General features: G+C 40.6%; 3 protein-coding genes across 5 annotated transcripts in view; all 3 read right to left on the reverse strand.

Moving 5' to 3' along the window:
* The window catches only part of LOC115250611 (uncharacterized), a 62,279-nt gene extending 47,451 nt beyond the window's left edge, over nucleotides 1–14,828 (reverse strand). Inside the window, exons 1-3 of one of the 3 annotated variants that reach the window (XM_029839639.1) lie at nucleotides 14,754–14,828; nucleotides 14,261–14,652; nucleotides 8,993–8,996 (exon numbers count right to left, since the gene is read on the reverse strand). In XM_029839639.1, coding sequence (XP_029695499.1) covers nucleotides 8,993–8,996; nucleotides 14,261–14,652; nucleotides 14,754–14,808 — 451 coding nt within the window. In that variant the 5' untranslated portion in view covers nucleotides 14,809–14,828. Of the gene's footprint in view, nucleotides 1–8,828; nucleotides 8,997–9,079; nucleotides 9,129–13,316; nucleotides 13,531–13,953; nucleotides 14,653–14,753 lie in introns of those variants that run through there. The other 2 variants (XM_029839640.1, XR_003889169.1) reach the window with 2 other exon arrangements.
* LOC115250606 (general transcription factor II-I repeat domain-containing protein 2A-like) lies at nucleotides 9,136–10,290 on the reverse strand. Its single transcript, XM_029839632.1, has 2 exons — nucleotides 9,510–10,290; nucleotides 9,136–9,427 (listed from the first exon to the last, which is right to left on the reverse strand). The coding sequence occupies exons 1-2, from the start codon at nucleotides 10,239–10,241 to the stop codon at nucleotides 9,290–9,292; spliced, it is 870 nt and encodes a 289-aa protein (XP_029695492.1). The 5' UTR covers nucleotides 10,242–10,290; the 3' UTR covers nucleotides 9,136–9,289.
* A 2,552-nt stretch (nucleotides 14,829–17,380) lies between the features above and the next one.
* Nucleotides 17,381–19,383, reverse strand: LOC101064667 (uncharacterized). Its single transcript, XM_029841031.1, has 5 exons — nucleotides 19,320–19,383; nucleotides 18,556–19,230; nucleotides 17,906–18,031; nucleotides 17,789–17,832; nucleotides 17,381–17,662 (listed from the first exon to the last, which is right to left on the reverse strand). The coding sequence occupies exons 1-5, from the start codon at nucleotides 19,366–19,368 to the stop codon at nucleotides 17,546–17,548; spliced, it is 1,011 nt and encodes a 336-aa protein (XP_029696891.1). The 5' UTR covers nucleotides 19,369–19,383; the 3' UTR covers nucleotides 17,381–17,545.
* Between the last annotated feature and the right edge of the window lie 2,930 nt (nucleotides 19,384–22,313).

Raw genomic sequence — 22,313 nt, forward strand, 5'->3', positions numbered from 1 at the left:
AAAAACGTTCTAAAAACATTGAGTACCACGACGTTCAGTTGCAGCACCACATGTCGACGGTCTGCGGACAACATTGCATCTATTACCTCTGTCACCGCGCGTGCGGGCTATCTTTTGATCAAGTACTGTCTTTGTACAATGATGATGTAATAAAGAATGACTTCATGGTGTACGACTATGTGAGGAAATATCAGCGCTGTATTAGAAATAAAATCAATGGTCCCTCCAAGCAGGGGTGTTGTTTTTTGCAATGTTTTAAAGATTTTTAAAGTTTTTGAATGAATGACTGTACGCTCGAAAAAATGTTTAATAAACGCTTTATTGGTAAAAGACAAAACTTTGTGTATTACATTTATTCACGATGAAATGTTAATCCAACGCGGGGGGTCATTTGTTCGTCTTCTAGTTTTTGACGGTAGATCCGCAGGTGTTTCAGAGTCTTGAGATCCGATCGCATCCATCTTGAGGAGTCGGTATTGATTACGCGCTTTTGGGTTACTTATAGAAGACAAAGGGATGTTTAATTCTGAGAGAGTATTTAAAAAATGTGTCCATCCGGGAGGTTCAGAACCCTCTGATTTTTTCTTTTTAAAAGGAAACAAGAGTCGTTTGAATAGATCGATCATGTGAGACCCTTTTACAACGTTGCCCCGGTACACAAATTCCCCTTTTGTATTCCAAACATCGTGACGGTCGGATAATTTCTTTAAGACGTATTCGGCAGTTCTTGCGATCTCGCGGTGGGAGGCTCTGCAACACGTCGTCGATGATGCTATCGGACGTCCGTACGTCCGTCCCAGAATCTGCCTCTGCCTCCGTCTTTGTCAGATTCTCTGTCAGATTCTCTGTCTGATCCTGCTTCACAAAGGTCAGATATCTTTGCAGTAACGCGTTATATTTTTTAATTTTTTCATGAGAGCTCAGCCCCTGCTCGTTTAAGATGGCTCTCATCCTAGCATCCAAATCGTCCTCCGCGACATCTCTGATGGACTGGGAGGGCCGCGTCAGGCGGTTGAGTTGATGAGGGGTGACGAGAAACATTTTTTGGGCCTTTTTCAAAGTCATTTTCGTATCAATCCTCCGACGAGGTTCCCGATCAAAGGTACCACCACTGAGAGGAGAGGTAAAAGAAATCCGCCCGTCTGCTTCTTTAGAACCTGTTGCTTCCTCTTTAAACTGGTTCTTTTATCAGCCAACAGTTTGATAATTTTTTTCTGTCTCTTCAGTTTTTTAAATTGAGAAGGAGTCAGGGGGATGTTTCCTTTTAGAAGATTTAAAGAAATCTCACACAGTGTCTGGATAAAATCCGGGGAGCTGTGAATAAGAATGTCTCTACGTTTCTTGGGTGTGGCACGGTACAGGGCCTTCAGCAGGGGTGCGTTTCTTTTTATACGCGCTGACATGATGATCTACGTCGACGCTCTGGGGATGTAAACGGCCGCTTGCTGGTGAGGAAGTACACCCGTTCTCAGTCTGTACGGATCTGGGCAGACGGGGGTGAGATCCACTATTAAATACCCGTGAGGGTCTTTTGTGGCGTCTTCAAAACTCTCCAAGAAAAATGTCTTTTGTGATGGAAAAATCTGATGAGCCAATATATTCATTTGTAGTTTATCCCGTGGGTTTTTAAACATGACCAAATAATTGCTGTTCAAACTGATGGTGCGACTGTGTTTACCCTGGTGAAACACGTTTTGAGTCAACATCATAACACTCATGTTTCTGTGGTGGCGATACTGTGTAAAAATCTTTACCACTTCAGGATGGTCAGAGGCTTGAAAAATAACATCGTCCAAAATAATCAAATGCTTTTGATCAGGAGGAAACAGTGTTTCATCTTCAAAAGAATCAGGCAGACCTTTGACAAATTTAATGTTTTTAATCATCTTTTGCAGTTCAGCGTACATAGGTTGAAAAGAGGTATAAATCCACACGATATTGTCAGGTACAACATTTATTACACGGTCACAGTTTTCCAATACATTTTTTACAAAATAGGTCTTTCCACACCCGCTCGGACCCGCGATTAAACAAGAAAAAGGAAAGATAAACCTAGGATCAAATTCAATTTCCTGCATTTCTAATACCCGAAAGGCAGAGTTGTTCCGTCAGCAAAGAGTCGTCTTTTGTCATACACCACCCTAAATTTTTTATCAAATGACACATTTCTCAATGCGAAACCCTTTTTATCACGTCTGATGCTGTGTTGACGGATCTCGATCGTGTTTCCCTCTTGTTTATTACTCAGGTAACCCTCCACCAGCTCTCTGACACTGTCAAAGCTCACACGCTCACAAAATTCCCGGGTCTGAGTGATACCTTTCACACGCATGACGACTTTCTTTTTATTTCGTGTTTGGTACGCGTAACTCTTGGGACCCGCCGCTGCAAACTCTTGAATGCTGTCACCATCCAGTTCATCCGTCAGGTCACCTAAATAGTTACCCAGCTCTAGAGGTTTCTCACCCTCTTTGACCAGATAGATTAAACTATCTGTGTCGATGTAAAACACTCTGTCTTGTAGTTTTTCCAGATAACTGTACAGCTTCAGTCGTGCGTGTGCTGTGGTGAATGCTGCAATAAAAACATTACTCTGTTTACCTGGGGGTTGAACGTACCTGTCGGTGTATTTCCACCTGATGAGAGCTCTGTTGCTGTGGAGAACGGAAAAGTATTCGACTTTGTATTTACCTGAAAACATGTAACTAAAGAATTCTTTAGGATCTGAGACAATGGTGGTTTTAAACAAATTATCTCTCTGTGCAAACTTTCCCCACAAACTGTTGAGACACAATTTAGCAACCTGTCTTTTCACAGGATTGGTCTCGATTTTGCCAGCATCTAAAAGAATGCCCTGATGCTCCTGATAGTCCCTGATGTATTTTTCCCTGCTCTCTCGGTCCGTCGCCTCAGCGGGGTAACCCGAGGCTTCCTGCTTTCCTTTCAAAAAGGTGTGTATGTAGTCGGTAAACACAGTGTCGCTGCTCTTGTCAAAGTGCCAGACTTCTGTAATTTTACCCACCCTGTACCCCACATCCAGAGCTTTGATGAATTCAACGGTGACCCAGACCCCCGTCAGAGCTCTGCCCTCATCGTCGTGTTCGCAGGGGCCACCCTCATTGTTAGTTTCGGCACAGGTGCGACACAGTGTAAAGAGTAATTTACCTCCCTCACTTTTGTGCGGTAACACGGGGAATAAAAGACCTCGAGGAGGATACACAGTGGCTCTGATGAAGCCGTAGTAGCTGCGTGGGTCCTCGAAATCTTTGTAGATGATCACGGGGTGACCAAAGGGGTAAGAGCAAGTACTGTTGACAAACGGGTACAGTGAGGTGACATCAACATAGTGGATGGTTTCATCGGGCGCTGCCGTGTGTCGCAGTTTTAAAGCGCTCGTTCTACCTCCGAAAAGTGCTTTTCGGGGGTTGAGAGGCTCAGGAGCGTTAAAGCAACGGAGAAATTCTTTAACCTCCGTGCATGTTGTTTTCATCTGGTTCCACGTGTGTTCTCTCATGACTACAACACGAACCCCATGTGTGGTCTGTAGCTCACTCACCCTCTTCTCACTTTTGTAGTGCAGTTCACCAAAGGTGACGCCTCTCATATCGCACTGTACTGTGGGATCAAAGCAACTGGGACAGCCGTGGTAAAAACATCCATGAAATTCCCAGACATGTTTTACACCGTCAATCTCAGCATATCCGTCTACGAAAAATGCACCAATCTGTTTTTCACCCATGTTTAGAGCATGCTGTATAAAGATTTTTTCTTTGTGCATCAACCATTCTAACCATTGAACCGATGCGCTAGAGAATCTTTTGCTCTGATTCAAATAGTTGTGCGGGCAGGGGATAGCCAGAGTGTTAGGAGTCAGATAATTGGTGCGAAACACCTTCATACAGGCTCCGGCTATGGCGATAGAACCAAAAGGGTCTACCCCCGTCTCACCTAGGAACTGATCTCTAAATTTAAGACTGCCCTGGGTGAGAATGTCAACATCATTTTTGCAGTACAGCGAGGCCTCCTTTTTGAAGTCAAAGGTACCGCGGCTGACCTCGTTGTACCACGGGTCAAATTCTTCCCGTTCGCGCACCGTCATGCGATCTACGTCGTAGTCGGACGGAACGGGATAGGGCCCCACGTAATTGAGGTGAATTTCTGAGCTAAATTTGTGTGGGAAATACCCCTTGGTCTTGTCAGTGAATCCTAAGGCTTTGGGCATAGCGCTGAGACGCATGGGGAGAAATGACAGGGAATCTATGAATTTGAGACCATAATGGGATTCCTCAAAATTGAGGATTTTACTCCCGTTCATCAGAATCTGTTGTGGCGTCACATCCAGTTCCAACATACCTTTTAACACCAGATAACTGTCAAACCCCTTGGCATTATGGGCTATAAAGATGTTCTGTTTGTATCGTGGCTTCCTGAAATGCAAAATAAACATTTTAGCACAGTCAAGACCATAAAACGCCTTCTCTTCACCTTTGGATGTTTTTGTATGCACTAAAAAAGGAACATGCTCTCCATTTTGACCCACAAATGTTTCAAAATCATAAAAAACCAAATCAGGATGTGAGATGTCTGGTTGGAGGGTAGGAATGTAACAACTATGATCGACTTTAGAGTCGCTCTGCAGTTTTTCACCACAGATTTTACATTTTTTTCACCGCACAGCGATGCTTTGCATCGTCTAACGACAAATTGACACTGTAGTATAGTTCGCATCGTGCGCATTTTTTGATTTGGTCGCAGAGGCTGGACTTTCTGCTTGAACCGACCAATTTGTGTCTGGTGAAACAAGAGGGTGAGCGACACGTTCTGTTACAGTCAGAGCAAACCACTGTGTTGAACCCTTCTGTGGGGCAGGCAGGATCGTTGCACACTGCGCAGTAACCTTTACAAAAGTGGGTATAGGGGTGCTTAAAAGTCTTGTAACAATAATTACAGACTGACGACCCCAGGAAGGCTTTGAGATTTTTTATCCCATAATAGTGATTTTGTAGTAAAAAGAGAAACAACTGATTGGAACGATCAGAGAATTTTGTCTCATAATGTGAGAGGGGTTTACTGTGGCATGTTCTGTAAAACACAACAATTTTACGCCCCAGAATATTTTCAAATTTACCAATGTCACTGAAAGTGACGGGGGTCTCATCATTTAAACCAGCCTGATGCTGCAACTTCCTCGCAATATCAAGGCATTCTCTTTCAGTAAGTTTCGGGTAGATAACGTGAGCTAGACTGATGGCGAAGCAAAGCTGGTTGTCTCTGTTGTCTACGATGAATAAGTGACGTCTTTTTTTGTCAATGATTTCACAGTCTAGAGTTTTCTCCATCTTACGTTTGGCACCTCCTCCTGGGTTCTGCACCACGTGAAGGATGAATTCTATATTCTCATCCGATGAAATGATACCGTTTGACTGCACAATCCGATCTAGCATTCCATTAAAAGCCGGTAGAATATTTTCACCTTGTTCATCCACAGCAACTGTAACATGATTGTGTACGTTTTCACCCACCACCTCCAACTGTATTAAATCATTGCGACTACTATGTCGTCTGGCAACATCCACCAATTCGCTGATAACCCCTGTTACATCTCGATAGAATGTTGCAATGTCAGGCACATTTCCCCGAGTGGGAATGTTAAAGGAGCGTCTTGTTCTCCATGTGATAAAATCATTAAAAAACCTCTCACCCCGCTCAGGAGAGAGATCGGATGGATTTTCTCCTAGCCCTCCTCCCCCTTGCTGAGGAGAAAGATGGGCTGAGGGGCTGCTCTCTGACCCCCCTTCTCCTGGCCTCTCATCCTGTTCAGGAGGGGGGTTAGGAAGAGCCGATTGTGTCTCGGCTGAATCCGTCTCTGATCTGATTGTTACCGCGTGTAAGACATGATCACTTTGCGTGTGGAGAGCTGATGAAGGAGAATGATTTTCAAACTCTACTGCATTAACTGCATTAAGGTTTTCGAGGGCATCATTTATGAGTTGTAAGGTGTCAAGTTCTAGGACGTTTTCATTTTGCTCTGTAAAATGTAAATTTATTGGAATGGAGATTGGAATTTCACTTAATTGATCAACAGCTATTTGTAAAGCATTCGGTACTTGATTAAAATATTCAACATTGAAATCCTCATCACTTAATTGATCAACAGCTATTTGTAAAACAATCGGTACTTGATTAAAATATTCAACATTGAAATCCTCATCCATATCTTAAACAAAAGACAGAAAAAGGAAAAAAAAAAATTACAGCTTTTTCAACACTGTTTTAGTACACCTTTGGTTACAATTGGAGGAAACAATATACCGTATGACATTATTGAAAATCTCCAGCACTACCTTGTCTTGGGGGTGTTGGGAATGAATGTAGCAGCCTGTATCCTCAGCCCTGTCAAAGAGCGGATCAGGAACGCTCTCGTGGTGCTCGTGCTGTTGTTGGGGATGATTGTATCCGGCTGTATCCCCGTCCACCCTGTTGAAGGACGGTTGACGAACGCTCTCGTGGTGCTTGTGCTGTTGTTGGGGATGATCGTTGCCCCCCGTATCCCCCTCGACCCTGTTGAAGGACGGTTCAGGAACGCTCTCGTTTAATCTCAACCCTGAATCTGTAATTAGATGAGAGATGAGTTATTATTTTTTTTTATATATTATTATTATTATTAGTCAAGAAGATATAGTATAAAATATACCATCAAACAATCTCCTGACAATGTTAGACTTGTGTCTCTGGTTCCTACGTCTCCTTATCGGCCTCGCAGGTTCGAAAGGATCTGGTGAAAGCGAGAGTGGAGCTGCCGTGGGTCCCGCTGTAAGTACAGGGGTCAGAGTGGTACACGCTTGCCGTATTCTACGTCTCCTCGCAGGGGCAGAAGGTTCACGGGAGAGTGGAGCTGCCGTGGGAGTCACAGTGCTCAGAGAGGCGCACGTTTGAAGGTTCTGTTTTGATGGTTCTGTTTAGACAGAGGGGAAAATCGTTAAAATACAAATCATCAAAACGGCACATATTTTGTATATACTTCTAATCACAGATAAATATATTACCTTGTACAGTCGACTTCGGTCCTCCTGGCTGTCTCACACGTCTTCTGGAGAGTTTGTTCGTCTGCTTACTTGAGTCAGTCCCATGTTGAAGTGCCGAGGTTTCCCTCTCAATCTCAATTTCACCAATTTCAGTTACACAGCAATTTGTCCCCTGCACGGGGGGTGGGGTTTCAGAACACAGCAATGCTTTTACTGCTTTTTCAGTTTCTTGGTTGTCTTCGGATACCAATCTTTCAGCCCTGGCTAACAGATCTGAAAAATGTATCATAAAAAGTTATATTTCAGCAATCTATGAACAACTGAGCTGTTCATAAAAAACAAAACAAAACAAAACAAAAAAAAACTGTATGTAAAATACCAATGTCTGTTTGCGTGAGGGTTATTCCTTCAAACTCATCGGCGCTGACTTTAAAGATACAGAAAGTTACACTTAAAAATCTAGAATAAAAATAGAACAACTTTCAGGTTAAAAAAGATCACGGATTGCTTACCAGGATAAATTGGCATATGGTGAACCTCTACTGTAACTTCTAAAACACAGTTATTCGTAAATAGTAGTTAATCATTAATAGTTCATTCATTAATAGTTTTCTAAAACTATTTAGAAAACTACAGAGAAAAAGTTTGGGAAGAATTTGAGGCTTACCGGTAGTCATCTTTGCAGCCATCTTTGTTTGTTACACGCGCTCGCAGACGGTGAAGCTTCCGATGAAGTTCTGGAGGACTGAGCTAATGACTGTGAGATGATCATGTATATATTCGCTTTACAATGCTTGGCGAGAAGGAAAAAAAAAAAAAAGTTGATTGGCGCCGAAAAGTCTGATATTGACGACTGCCCCGGTGGACCAACTGGTGGTGATGTAGTGTTCCCTACACGGGAACTCTACCAAACAACAGGTTCAGGCGATATAACTCATGTTAAGAATGTTTTTCTCCAGGAGGGCCTCCAGGTCTCCAGGGGATTTAAGCTTCTTCAGTTACACACCTCGGACACCGGAAGACAACGTAGGCCCCTAAATTTCTTACTTGAGGCCACCAACTCTTTTCTCTTTTCTTCTGAACCACAGTGTTAGGGTTCTAACAGTCTAACTTTCTCCAATAGTTTTCTCTTCTCTAGTTTTCACAAATGTTTCACAAAATGTTTGTTCTGTGGAAGGTTTCTGTTCTGTGTTGTTTCTTTCTTCACAGCCTTCTTCAGTCACACACACCATTCCCGGTTTGATCAGTTTCAACACACCCCAGTCATTGGAAGACATCGTAGCCGACAACATAGGCCCCTCAGTGGAAGATTCTTCACGCTGATAGAGAATCAACTCCCCCGTCTTGTAACGGAACACATACCCAAAACTCCCTGTTTGACTATAAGGCTCCAAAGACCATTCTTGCTGCAAAGGCTCAGAAGGTGACGCCTGAGAACGCTGTACAAACACCGTGGATTTTTCAACTACTTTTCCACACAATTCTCTTATAACGGTCACAGCTGTCTCACCAATCACGGATGTAGAACTACTCATGTTGTCCACAGATGGCTATGCCAGGACTATGGCAAAACTGATTTGTAACTGTTTTGTAACTCCCGCCCTTCCTTATTGAAAACAGGTGGGCAAGGGAGAATGGCGGGAGGCGGGAGGGAGAAAGGGAGGTGGAGAGGGGGGGGGACAGATGTGGGCGGGTTCAGGGAAAGGTCAACCTGTCACTTTGACAAGAAGTGGTCCATTTCTTCTCTCCCCTCCCAAAAAAATGTGTCTGGAGCCGCAAAAAATTACAGAGTTTATAAACTTCTAAGTTTTAATCTTTATTTAAATTTTAACAGTTGAAACCAGTGAATACAACAAACAAGCCCACTTTAATATATATATGTATATATACATATGTTTAATAGTAGTAACCCATGCGTTCTCCCGTCCTCTTCGGGTTTGTTGGCAGCCAGCCAGTGATCAATGGACGCACCTTAAAATACAAAAAAAACTACATCAGTTCTGAGTATGAGGATTTTTTTGAAAAAATAGCTCATTAAATTATGTTCCTCTTACCTGTTTAGTGAGATTTCTGTGTCTGCATTTCCCTGCAGATCTTCCCTATATCGGCGCTGTAAGATGTGACTTTCATCTTCACGCAGGACTGTAGAGTCTCGCTGGTGAAGCGGGAGCGGTATTTGGACTTTATAATGTTCATGCTTGAGAAAACTTGCTCGCATAAGTAAGTTGAGCCAAAGATGGATAGGACTCCAAATGCACACCTTTTCATGTTGATATAGGTGTCGGGAATGGCATTCCATGTTGCAAAAATAAGTTTGTCGGGTTGGGGTAGTTTTTCCATATCACTCCATTTGTGCTCTTTAGCGAGAGTAGCCCTCTGACGGACGACTTCTTCAAGATCCGCTGACAGGGATTTAAACTTGTTAACCCACAAAACTTTATCCGCAATATCGGCCAGTTCAATTTCTAGATCAGGCTTACTTACTCCTGTGAATGCGGATGTGTTCAGCAGGGATGGGTCGCTGTTCAGTGGTGCGACAGGGAAAGAGAGAGTCTGTTTCTCCTTTCTGAACTCACTGAACCTTTTTTCAAATGCAGCTTGCATTGCAGTAATGGCACGGTGGAAATAATCACAATTTATGTGATTGTTTGCTTCTTTGAACTCTCTTAGGGAGGGGAAGTGAGAGAGCGTGCCATTTTGTACATCTCTGGCGAACACTGTCATCTTGCGCTCAAATGCCAAAATCTCCTCCAGCATGTGCAGTGCCGTGCTTCCCTGTCCTTGGAGATTTTTATTCAGCATGTTCAAGTAACTTGTCATGTCCACCATGAAGTAAAACTTTTCCAGCCAAGATGGGTCTTCCAGTTCAGGATACCCAAGGCCTTTATTTCCCAAGAAGGTTTTTACGTGCTCCAGACAGGCAGCGAAGCGTTTCAGCACCTCCCCCCTGGACAGCCACCGGACTCTGTTGTGCAGCAGGAGATCTGAATACGTGTTTTCGACTTCTTCTAACAACGAACAAAACTGTCGGTGGCTTAACCCATTCGCAATTATTTTGTTCACTATCTTAATAACAAGGTTCATTACTTCCACACATTCAGGGGGAAATGTTTGTGTGCAAAGTGCTTCTTGGTGGATAATGCAGTGAAACGTCATCAGATCTCGGCCCAGTGACTTTTGAAGTAAATTCACAAAGCCCTTCTGTGCTCCTCTCATACTTGGCGCCCCGTCAGTAGATACCCACACTAGGTGAGTGGTGTTTATCCCTTTATCTTTTAGACAACTCACAACAGCATCACAAATGTCCTGCCCCCGAGTGTGGCCCTTAAGCGGTATGAGTTCAATCAGTTCTTCCTGCGGCCCATTAGCATTGGCGTACCTGCATAACAGTGCTATCTGCTCAATATCGTTTACATCACTTGACTCATCACAGGCAATTGAAAATGCTTGAGCTGAATTAATATCATCAATTTGCTTACTACTGATATTTGCTGCCATTTTAATGGTCCTGTCCTTAACAGTCTTTGCAGAGAGAGGCATGTCTTTAATTTTCTGAACAATTTCATTTTTGTTTTTAAAATCGGAGAATAGATGCTCTGATATTTGAATAAACGTTTCTTTTATGTATTCTCCGTCTGTGAACGGCTTACCCCTCTTCACGATCTCCTGAGCTGCCAAAAAACTAGCAGCTGTAGTTGACTGTGGAGAGCTGATCCATTTTTTGAAAGATAGTTTTCTCTCTTCAGCTTGTCGTTGCAATTCCGAAATTGCTCTCTGGCGCTCATCTTCGGTTGGGTATTTTTCAGCAAATGCTAAATGCTTGCTTTGAAAATGTCTTTCAACGTTACTTTTTTTGTTGTTTGATAGTTTCTCGCCACATATCAAGCACGCAGGTAAGCCAGCGTCATTGGCGGTGAATGCAAAAGCAGATGTCCACGCTGCATTAAACTCTCTATTTTCTTCCGAATTTTTTCTTTTTTGGGCTCTTTTCATGCTTACAGTGGTAGGGGTTCCCGCCGTGGTACCACCAGCAAGTGAAGGCGACGGCTGCTGACGTTGATGTGACATATATTTAAAGTGACAAATTATAAAAAAAATAATTAAAAAACTTTATTTAGATGGTATCAACTAAAACCCTAGGGGAATTGTGCAACAAAATGAACACATAATGACCATAATAAAAGAAAAAAAGAAAAAACATTCCATGTTTTTTTGTCATGACCATCGGGAGCCACTATAAGGAGGCTGAAGAGCCGCATGCGGCTCCAGAGCCGCAGGTTGCCTACCCCTGATCTAGAGCAATGGACAGTGTGGGAAAAGAGGTGGAGAGACTTGTGCAAGCAGGTTGGAAAGGATACAGAGATGTGTCAGGTGTGAAATGTGAGACAAGACCATCTGCGAGAAGGAAAGGGAAGGTGCACAAGAGAGTGGTTAGTCAGGTGTGCTGGATGCTTTCGAGACAGTGGCCCTGAAGAGAAGACAGCAAGAGAAACTGGAGGAAGAAGCGATGAAGATGTAGGCACTTTCTGTTGCACCTGGATAGAATCAACACGGATTATATCAGAGGAATTGGAATATTATGTTATTTTAGCCTATACAATCATGGGTTAGTCAATTTATAAACCGTCATATTAAACAAAACCTATATAATGAAATGAACAGCATGGTTTAAGACATGCTGTGTGACACTTTTTTTTTTAAATGCTATTGTATACAGACAATTCAATGGATAAATGTGCTTAATACAAACAGAAATAACACTATTGACAAGAACATGTATTGATGTTACTCCAATGGGGATCACATTAACATTACAGCAATGTCATTTTCCTTACAATAGTTGTTGTATTTGAATGCCAAAGTCAAGACAGTGAAGCGTTGTAGTTTGACTGCTGTGTGTTAAGACACAGCAAAGACTTCCTGTTTGAAATGTTGAGAATTGTCTTTATCTTGTTATGTGTTTCACCATATGTTTCTGTCTTCTCTTAGAAGTTAGGCAAGGTAGACTCATTGGTAAATGTAATAAAGAGCAGAGACATTCCATTTGCAGGATTGTTGTTTGTTCTATTGTTATCTCAGGAGCCAGTCAGGCAGGGGGTGTCAAACACTCATTGTAAATGCGACATCAGGGGGGTTGATGATCACATTTGCATGAAGAATGGGAGCTGGCCACCTGGGAAAACAATGGAAAAGAAGAACCCTACCAACACCGCATGGGACTGGAGGAAGAGGACGAGGACATCCCAGCAGGAGATCTGGATTGGATTGCATGAACATTGTGAATTTACATGTGTGTGACTATAAAGGACTGGGCCAAGGGATAGTTAGGTTGTCAGACTTCATGCCCTGACAATTGACTCTGTTGTTGCTAGGGTTATGAACTGGCCCGGAGCTCTGTAATATTTGTGTCTGGAATTGGTTCTATTGTTAAATACATTTTGAAATTGGTACTTTTCTTCTCGAAGTCTTCATTCAAAGAACACGCGGATCGGCAGCTACACTTGAAAGGTATTGCGATCCAACAGAAACCACCAAGACAGAAGGGGAAAAGCCAAGCCCACCATGCAAGTATGTACAAGTATTGCCGTCATAGCTGCAGCACCATAAATAAACAGATTCTGACTGTTACAAAAAACACATTTGGACATTTTAGACAATAAAAGACTGCAACTATATTTGAAGCTTATTTTAGAAGAATATTGACTGCAGGATAAAATATATAAGTACAGGATTAGTTTAAAACTTAATTTTTCTATTGACTTCCTTCTTGTCAGAATTAGAGCATGTGAAAAAGGAACTCTTCTTTCTGCTGAGGATTTCCTTGAGCTCCTTTTTATCCTTGTGTGTCCCTGTCCCTGGACACTTAAGCTCCTCCACCATGATTCGTTGGTCGTTGGAGGACAAGACAATCAAGGGTGTGTTGGTTATTTCCTCCTTTATTGTACCAAGGATCCTGAACATCCTGAACAACCGAGAATGTACACAATAAATCAAATATCTATAAATCAACCACAGAAGAGCTTTTTTCTATTTTGTGAGTTTTCTGAAACTACAAGATATCTAAAATTGTTGAAAATGGTCATTTTTCTATTCTACTGCTTTACACTGAAGTAAACACATTCAGTCCAGGTATGTTCTTTGTTCATCTTCTTCCACAAAACAGAACCATCTGCATCTGGACGATCCTGTAAATGACAACAATGAACTCAGTGCCTTTTGAATATTTAATGAACGACTTTATTCTGACTAATAAAAAATACCTTTGGTTTGGACAGAGGTGAGAGTCTTACATGTGATTCTGAAACATAAAATGAATGCTAAAACTGTGAAAAAAATCATGTTAGACAACATGATTGAAAACAGGAAGTGCAATTGATTATACCTTTACAATTGCAGCTGTGATTGTTCATCATGCACACCGAGAAGGCCAGATACACTACCAGAAATATGCTGAATGATGATGCACCACATAGGAGGTAAAACAAGACCAGAGAGTCTTTCTGATCTGTAGATGCACACGGCAGCAGACAGTGGTCAAAGTTTCGGTGAGGGAAGAAGAGGTAGCTTGAACAAGTATTCGTTAAGTCAGTTCGTCTCAAGTGACACGATTCTTCGTTCCAATCCAAAGTTACCAATTAGTGGAATTGGAAAGTGGAGCTTTTACTATCAATTTAAGTTGACCTAATCATTGTTTATCATGTTCAGATTTGAAATCCAAGTTAAATTCCTTGTCTCGTGTCAATGTTTTCAGGACAACATTTCTGAATTTGATTGAATTTGGGTTTTTTTTAAATTGTACATTTTTTTTGCATTGTGTCAAGTCTGCCTTCACAATGGACAAGCAATAGTAGTAAAGTAATCATTTTAAACTCCTGAATCTTGAGTCCAAGTCATAACATTGGAATCATAAAGTTAGAATAAAACTCACCCTCAAATTCCACCTTGGTTACGGCTCCAAACACAATGCTTTGACAGGATGCGACACCACAATAGTAGGTCCCAGTCTGAGACTCATTCATGTTCTTTAGGGATAGGTTGAAGAAACAGCTGTTGGTTTTCCTGTCACACTTGTTATTCCTTCTGACTGCACTGGTGAAAATAGCTCCTGGTAGAGATTCTCCAGAGTTTCTGAACCAGTAAACAGCATGTTCTTCATCGCAGGTTGGAGTATAAACTGTGCAGTTCAGCATCATGGAATCTTCTGATTGAATTGTGCCAGACGCCAACTGATGCACTGAAGTTGGAACATTAAAACCTGACCCCCTTACACTGACAGTTGTGCCGTTGTGAAACTGATATTCAAAAAAGTTGCTTGCTAAGCAGTAATAGGTAGCGGAGTCAGCAACACGTAAATCTGAAATTGTCAAGTGATGCTGGAGATTTTCAGTAACCAGCTGGAAACGTGTGCTGTTTCTAAATTCATCCGTAAAGGAAGCTTTTTGACCAAATAAATAGAAGCTAGACATTAGCTTTGGTTTCTGGCCTATCACTTGCTTATACCAGTAAAGGGTTGTTGTAAAACTGTCTTCATAGAAACATTTTAAAGTAACATTGTCACCAACATCCGCTGATAGAAAATTAGCATCTTGACGAATGGGGATGGACAACTTCGTATTGTCACCATGGACTGGAGAGAAAAAGTAAATCACATATGTTTCAGCCTATTTTGAGACAACAAAGAACAAAAACAATACTTTCATTTAGAAAAGCCCTAAAATCTGCACTTACCAATGTTTCCCAAGAACACACACATCAGACAGCATAATCTCTGAAACGATGTCATTGTGTCTAAAGTGCAAAGGCGGTGTAGAGACATGTTGGTCCCCTTTTTGCTCTTAACCAATAAAACTGCATGTGATTGGTTGGCCCGTTTGACCTATTAAGGAAAGAAGACTACACAATTGCTTCCGTCTTGAATGTGTGTACCTCTGAGATATTGCATCATACACCCAAAGGTTTGTCACCTTTGTAGACACACATTTATCAGTGTTTTGCTTTGTTTGATAAGACACTCAAATTTTTATTTAAAAAATAGTCACTTCTGTTGTATGGATATGTGTATAAATGGTGAAAAAAAATTCTCTGTTCATACTGTATATGCACAATGAAATGCAGTTGTGCAGAAAAGTTTGAAGAATATACACATTGTTTTTGTAGCAATGCAAAGCATTTTTAAATTCAAATGCATGGATATTGTATTTTCTCTCATGACATCCTAATATCATTTAACGACTTCTCATCTGTACTGAAGTCTGTGAAAAGAAAGCTCAAGCCGCTTTATCGACGAGTCCAATCTTTGATACCTTTGACAAAGCGTTACCTGCAGCCATCTGGCTTCTGTGAGGTTTAGAGTTCCAATATTAACAGTTTTAGGCTTCTGGTGCAGGCAGTAAAATCAACATCATGCTAGCTATAGATATTGTGTCTAGCAATTCTAGAATAAATTGTGTTACAGGAGGATAAAATTACAAATGCCTGGGTAACATGTGGAATTCTTAACAAAACAAATGCCCCACACCCCCTCCACCATGCGTAATACTCACACACATGAAAATACAAACAGACATTTTAAATATACATCAATACTTAAGCTAGCTTAAGAGCTGACCTGAGCATGAGTGATTCTGACAGTACCAGTAGCCTGGACACGTTTGCCACAGAAAGTTAATTTATCACGACCATGGTGGTACCAGTTTGAGTTGTTTACCCAGCAGGTGGTGCTGAGGAGAGTGAAGTCCCAGTTTTTATAGGAGGGGTGAGGTGAACAAAAGCTGTTCTTGATGAAAGCTCCTTCACATCCGACATTGGCCGCCATCTCAGCCAGAAACATAATTTGATTCTCATAGGTTTGAGCCATAATGGGCATAAACTCTCATTTTTAATACAAAATGTGTCAAATCGACACAATGATTCTCGTTTAACTTTTGACATTTTAGTCAATCTAACAATATTATCCCATGCCCAAATATATGTGTTTTTGGCAGAAAAAGTATTTTTGTGGGGTAGATCATCTTTTTGTGCTGAGTCCACAGGTTGAAATGACCATAATTCAAAATTTGAAGTACCAATAGGTCAAAGGCCAGCCAAGGTTTAATGTGACTTAGACAGGAAATGAAGTGCCAAACATTAATGGCACCACATGCAAAACTGAGGTGTAGTTAAGGGTGTCCTCATCATAGTGGGGAATATCTAAGTAAATATATGTTGTTTATGTAGAACAGGAGGAAACTGCCTATCACAGTCAATTTCTGGCTAAATGAGAGAGACTGTCAAATGCTTGTAAACACAGTGAGATGACCTGGCAGATAACAATCTAAATTAGATAAGTGAAAAATAGACATAGCACAAGTCACATGTTTCAGCGCTTTTAAATAAAAAAACAAAATAAAAATTCTCTTCTTCACCCCCCTGGGTGGTGCCTTCTTCAGACTTGGGTCCTCTACCAGAGGCCTGGGAGTCTGAGGGTTCTGCGCAGGATCTTAGCTGTTCCTAGGACTGCACTCTTCTGGACAGAGATCTCTGATGTGCTTCCTGGTATCTGCTGGAGCCATCTACTCAGGTTGGGTGTTACTGCCCCTAGTGTTCCAATCTCTACTGGGACCACTGTTGCCTTCATGCCCCACATTCTCTCTCCTCCTCCAGCCCTTGGTATTTTTCCAGCTTCTTGTGTTCCTTCTTTCTGATGTTGCTATCACTTGGGATTGCTACATCTATCACCACCACTGTCTCCCGGTGTTTATCCACCACCACTATGTCAGGCTGATTGGCCACCACCATCCTGTCAGTCTTGATCTGGAAGTCCCACAGGATCTTGGCCTGCTTGTTCTCCAGCACTTTTGAGGGTGTCTCCCACCTGGACCCTGGGACCTCCAGCCCATACTCAGGGCAGATGTTCCTGTACACTATACCAGCCACCTGGTTATGTCACTCCATGTATGCCTTGCCTGACAATATCTTGCACCCTGCTGTGATGTGCTAGACTGTCTCAGGGGCTTCTCTACACAGCCCACACCTGGGATCTTGTCTGGTATGGGAGACCCTGGCCTCTATTGCTCTGGTGTTCAGGGCCTGTTCTTGTGTAGCCATGGTTACTGGCTCTGTGCTGTCTTTCAGTCTGGCCTTTTCCAGCCACTGGTATGTTTTTTGGACATCAATTATTAGTAATTAGTCATATTATTATTAGTATTTTGTGCACTTACATTTGCCTTAAATGTGTATCAAAATTAATCTTTCCAGGTTGGATAAGAAAATTAAAGCTTTTGTGACCACTGTACAATCTATACCTCAATGTATTTATGGTGTTAAAGTAATTGAATATCAATTTGGATATGGCGAGAATAAACAAAATTCATTAAGCAAAACGTGTTTAATTGACTCTCCAAATCAAAGTGTACAAATGGTAAAATTTACAAGGAAATGCACACTAATTATTAAAACACAGGACAAAAAAGCACCAACATTGGTTTAAAATGGTATTATTACTGTTCCTGTGATGAGCTGTAATGACAAAGGGACAACATCTACGACCTCACAGTAGAGTACACACATTCATTCTGTCTGTTTTTCTGCTTCCTCGATCTGTTGGACTGGTTGGCTCTCAAAGCGGCATAATGGAGGTTGTCTTCCTTTTGGTTGCCCTGGTAATAAAATGAAACGGCAATTGCCCACAACATAATTGGTGCAGGCAAATAAAGAGGATTAAAAAACATATGTACACACATTTAAATAAATTTTAAAAAAAAATAAATCAAAATGATGTTCACCGCTGGGTTTGCTGTGGGTGAGTCTGGGATCCCTGACTGCGAGTCTTTGAAACACAGAATGCAACATTCATTTATTTATTATTTTTAAGAACATTCAAAATATATTACATCAGTTACCCAGAGAGTGTTGGCTGTTTCTCTTTTTCGTCATATAAAGTGAAATGGTTAATAAAATAACCACAATGATGGTAAATATCCAGGTCACACTGAGGAAATACACCAAAACAAGATAGTTTCCTTTATCTGTAACGAGAGGCATCAGAAATTGTGATATCCGCAATACTGTTTCAGATAATTATTTAGGTCTTTACACCTATTTGTCTTCTCACTTTATATCACGGCAGTTATGATGTCATTATTTTCTAATTCAGCGAAACTACAGGCATCACCATTCACACATTATTTTATAAAATAACAGTATTTAAAGAGAATCTATACTGACATAACAAAAATATGAGTTAAAGTGATACTTTGACCACAAATGTTTTTAATGTGCTGCTGTGGTGTACATGTAAAATTCAAACAGCATAAATTTTATGACTGTATGAACTTAGAACTTAAGGTTCATGTTGCTATAAATTGCTCTATGTGTTTAAACATAGAGCAATTAAGAAATTAAGTTACATTTTGGATTTTTTTGGGAACACTGAGGTCATGTTGGCTTTATTATTTTTACAGGCGTATGGAAACAATCTGCACATAAAATAGTACTTTAATACTTTAACTTTTATAAACCTTTTGAATACAATTATTTCAAACTCACTCACCCTCAAACACCAGCTTGGTTCCATTTCCAAACAGAATGTGTCCACATGCTGCAACAGCACAATAGTAGGTCCCGGTCTGAGAAGTTTTCAGGTTCTTCATGGAGAAGTTGTAGAAACAGGTGTTGGTTTTCCTCTCACACTGCTTATTCCTGCCTGTATGGCTGTACATGAGTCCCAGTTGAGATTGTCCAGAGTTTCTGAACCAGTAAACAGTGTGATCCCCATCACAAGTCCACCCAGTATGGACTGTACAATTCAGCGTCACAGAACCTCCTGCTTGGATAGACTGTGATGACTGATCTATGGTCAACCCTGAACCCTCTACAATGACTTTATAACCTTCTGTAAAGTCAAAAATATTTATATACTGATTTACACAGTAATAGGTGGCTGAGTCTGATAACTCCAAATCTGATATTGTCAGATTAGCTCCTTTGTTACCAGGATGTAGTTGGAAGCGTGGATTGGATTTGAAGTCATTAACAAATTTCCAATTTTTGCTAGATATCCTGTATGTACAGATCAGTCTCGGCTTCTCTCCCAGAGTTTGTTTAAACCAATAGATCATGTAAGAAACATTATCTTTTTGAAGACACGGCAAAGTCAGGTTCTGTCCAGGTTTGACCAAGATAAAATTGGTCTTCCAATTCAAAGATTCCATTGAAGATGTCTGAGCTAAAATCAAACAGAAAAGAAGACTGTTTGATGTTTCAATTTTACATAGATGCTATAAACAGACAAACAAAACACATAAAAATGCTCACCAAATTTCTCCAAACACATCAGCCAGAAGATTAACTTTGCAGATGTCATCTTGTCATCAAATATTGGGCTGAGTGAAGAGAAGGCTGGTTCTTTGTACACTGATAAATGCAGAGCTTGTGTTTGATTGGACAGCGTAACATGACGTGAGGGTGTGACATACAGGAAACACAATCACATGTAATCCAGCCATAAAGGTGAAAGATTTGCAAGATAAAATTGTTGGAGAAATCAAAGAAAGATTTAAAGTTTAAACAAATCTACAAGTAAAGACCAGTACTTTAAGAAAATAATTTAGTTTAATATATAAATGTAATTCAATTTCATTTGAGTTGTTGTTTTGGGTTAATGTGCCACATTTCCAAACAATCAACAACAACTAGCCAACCAACCAACCAGCAATCATTCTTTTAAAAAAAAATAAAAAAAATTCCATGTTGCAATAATGCATCCAGTAAATGCTCAGTAATTATTATGACAGACAGCTTTGGAAGAGGATGCAGCAATGAGGGGTAGCATGGGCTTGTCTTAAATGAAGATTGTCAATGTAAGACGGAGCAGATTCAAGTATTAGTCTGTCGGTCAGCATAAATGAGATGATATTAATGCGGGCAGGTACAGTAGACCTCTATCAGCAATGGGGTGGTGTCAGCTGGACTATCTAAAGTGGTGGCAATAAGGGAGATTCAAAGATGGAGAAAATTCCATTGAAGCTGTCTGAGCTAAAATCAAACAGAAAAGAAGACTGTTTGATGTTTCAATTTTACATAGATGCTATAAACAGACAAATAAAACACATAAAAATGCTCACCAAATTTCTCCAAACACATCAGCCAGAAGATTAACTTTGCAGATGTCATCTTGTCATCAAATATTGGGCTGAGTGAAGAGAAGGCTGGTTGTTTGTACACTGATAAATGCAGAGCTTGTGTTTGATTGGACAGCGTAATATGATGTGAGGGTGTGACATACAGGAAATACAATCACATGTAATAAAGGTGAAAGATCTTGAGATATAGGAAAAGGCCCTAATGAGAAAATGACATTTGACATATTAAGAATATTTTTAAACAAACATATAACCTTTGCATTTCTTTAGCTAAGGGAAGGTGTATGATGTGTTTGACAAGAAAAGAAGAGCAATCATTTGGTTTTGTTTTCAACATTTACAATCCACCAATATCAAAACAAAATTGCAAACAATTCAACTCACTAACCAACATCAAAGCAAATGTCAGAAGAAATGTAGAGAATGAGCCAGGAGAGTGCATGATATGCCTTTTGAAAGGAAAGTAGAGAAAAAGAGTATTTTGGAATGGAATCTTCATGGACTATGATGTTTGCATGTGACAGAACAGGGAACAAATCTAGTTCTGGTGTTGGAATTTTTCTCATTGACTGTGATTTAAATGTTCAGCTAAATTTTCTCTTAAAATCAAGAATGTCTCAAAGCGTTTTCCAGAAACCCAGATCCTGAGCTCTTAAAAGGCAAAAATTGCAAGGAAAACCTCACTTGAAATAGGAATAAACCTCCAAAAGGACAAGGCTCCTGTAGGAGGACCATTCTTTTGATGGTCAGCAGAGTAAATGAGATGGAAATTACAAACTAGGGTAGGAGGGAGGACAGAAAGAGAAGAATAGTCAAACACGTCATCAAATTTTATTTTACAACTACTTTTCAAAAAACAAACAAACTGGGATCCATCCAGGGTGCTCCCAGCCTCTCTTACTGTAGTAGAGTCAGGAAACATAAGATTACCTGAAGCATCACTGACTGACATAAGTGTAAACACTTTTATTCACATCTCTCTGTCCTTTTCTGTCCAATGTGTTAATTTTCAATTGATATAGAGTATTGATGCTGTTGGATTGCAATACCTCTCGTGTGTCACTGCCAATCCGCGTGTTCTTTAAATGAAGACTTCAAGTAAACAAATGCCAATTTCAAAATGTATTTAGCACATAGAATCAATTCAAGATACAAATATTACAGAGCTCCGGGCCAGTTCATAACCCTAACAACAACAAAGTCAACTGTCAGGGCATGAAGTCTGACAACCTAACTATCCCTTGGCCCAGTCTTTTATAGAAAGACATATGTAATTATTGATGCTAATTCAGTCCAATCCAGTCCTTCTTCTTGGGTGACTTCATCTTCTTCTTCCTGCCTCATTTAGTGTTGGTGCAGTCCTTCTCCATTGTCTTCTCAGATGGCCAGGTCAGAGGGCTTATTCCTGTCCAGGAACTTATCAATCACCAGTAAATTATGCTGTCATATTTTACGATGAGGGTCTATCATTTCCTGTCTGCCTGGCTCCAACTGTCTAAGCAGTATTCATGTCAAAGAAGGGTCAACTGACTTGCTTATGTGTATTCCTACTAAAGATTATATACTATCCCTAACTTCTAAACTAACTGTAACATAAAACAAAAACATATAGTATAACACATGCTAATAAGATAAAAGATGCTAACAATATAAACTAATTCTCTTCAATGCTGTCAAAATAGTTTTGGTTAAGTATTGTGCCAGAAAATAGATCAGGCTGACTGCAGGAATACCAGTCAAGATACCAAATATACAATCTGATGAGCAAAAGTGAATTTAACATCACCACAAAATCCCCATTTACAGCCCCTACACCTCACTCACAATTTACCGATGATAAAACCATTGCCTTAAAAAAAAACCCATCAGCAATCAAATTTAACAAATGCACCTCATCCACCACCCATCTCACAAGGAATCCCTCAAAGACTCAGTGGTTGAGCACCTCTATTTCTTGAAGTACATCTTCCCCCTTGCGAACATCATTCCTTGTTTCTGTCTTTGTTTCACTGCTATGCTGATGATATCCAACTCTCCATTCATACCAGGAGTCTGTTTTCTTAAATCCTCATTAAACTTTAGCATCTTCAGAAACCTCTCATAACCTACACTCATGCCGGAGGCCACATTACCCCTGCCCTCCAGAACATACACTAGCTCTCCATTC

The sequence above is a fragment of the Takifugu rubripes genome, chromosome 8 (assembly GCF_901000725.2).
Source record: "Takifugu rubripes chromosome 8, fTakRub1.2, whole genome shotgun sequence".
Lineage (NCBI taxonomy): Eukaryota > Metazoa > Chordata > Actinopteri > Tetraodontiformes > Tetraodontidae > Takifugu > Takifugu rubripes.

Bases quoted from the DNA above. Each gene is read 5' to 3' on its own strand.
- LOC101064667 (XM_029841031.1), bottom strand. From the start codon at position 19,368: ATGACATCTGCAAAGTTAATCTTCTGGCTGATGTGTTTGGAGAAATTT. The intron at 18,032-18,555 runs GTGAGTGAGTTT...CTCTCGTTACAG, and splicing joins AACCAAGCTGGTGTTTGAGG to ATAAAGGAAACTATCTTGTT. The intron at 17,833-17,905 runs GTAACTGATGTA...TGTGTTTCAAAG, and splicing joins AAACAGCCAACACTCTCTGG to ACTCGCAGTCAGGGATCCCA.
- LOC115250606 (XM_029839632.1), bottom strand. From the start codon at position 10,241: ATGAGAGGAGCACAGAAGGGCTTTGTGAATTTACTTCAAAAGTCACTG. The intron at 9,428-9,509 runs GTAAGTAAGCCT...AATCCCTGTCAG, and splicing joins ACACATCCGCATTCACAGGA to CGGATCTTGAAGAAGTCGTC.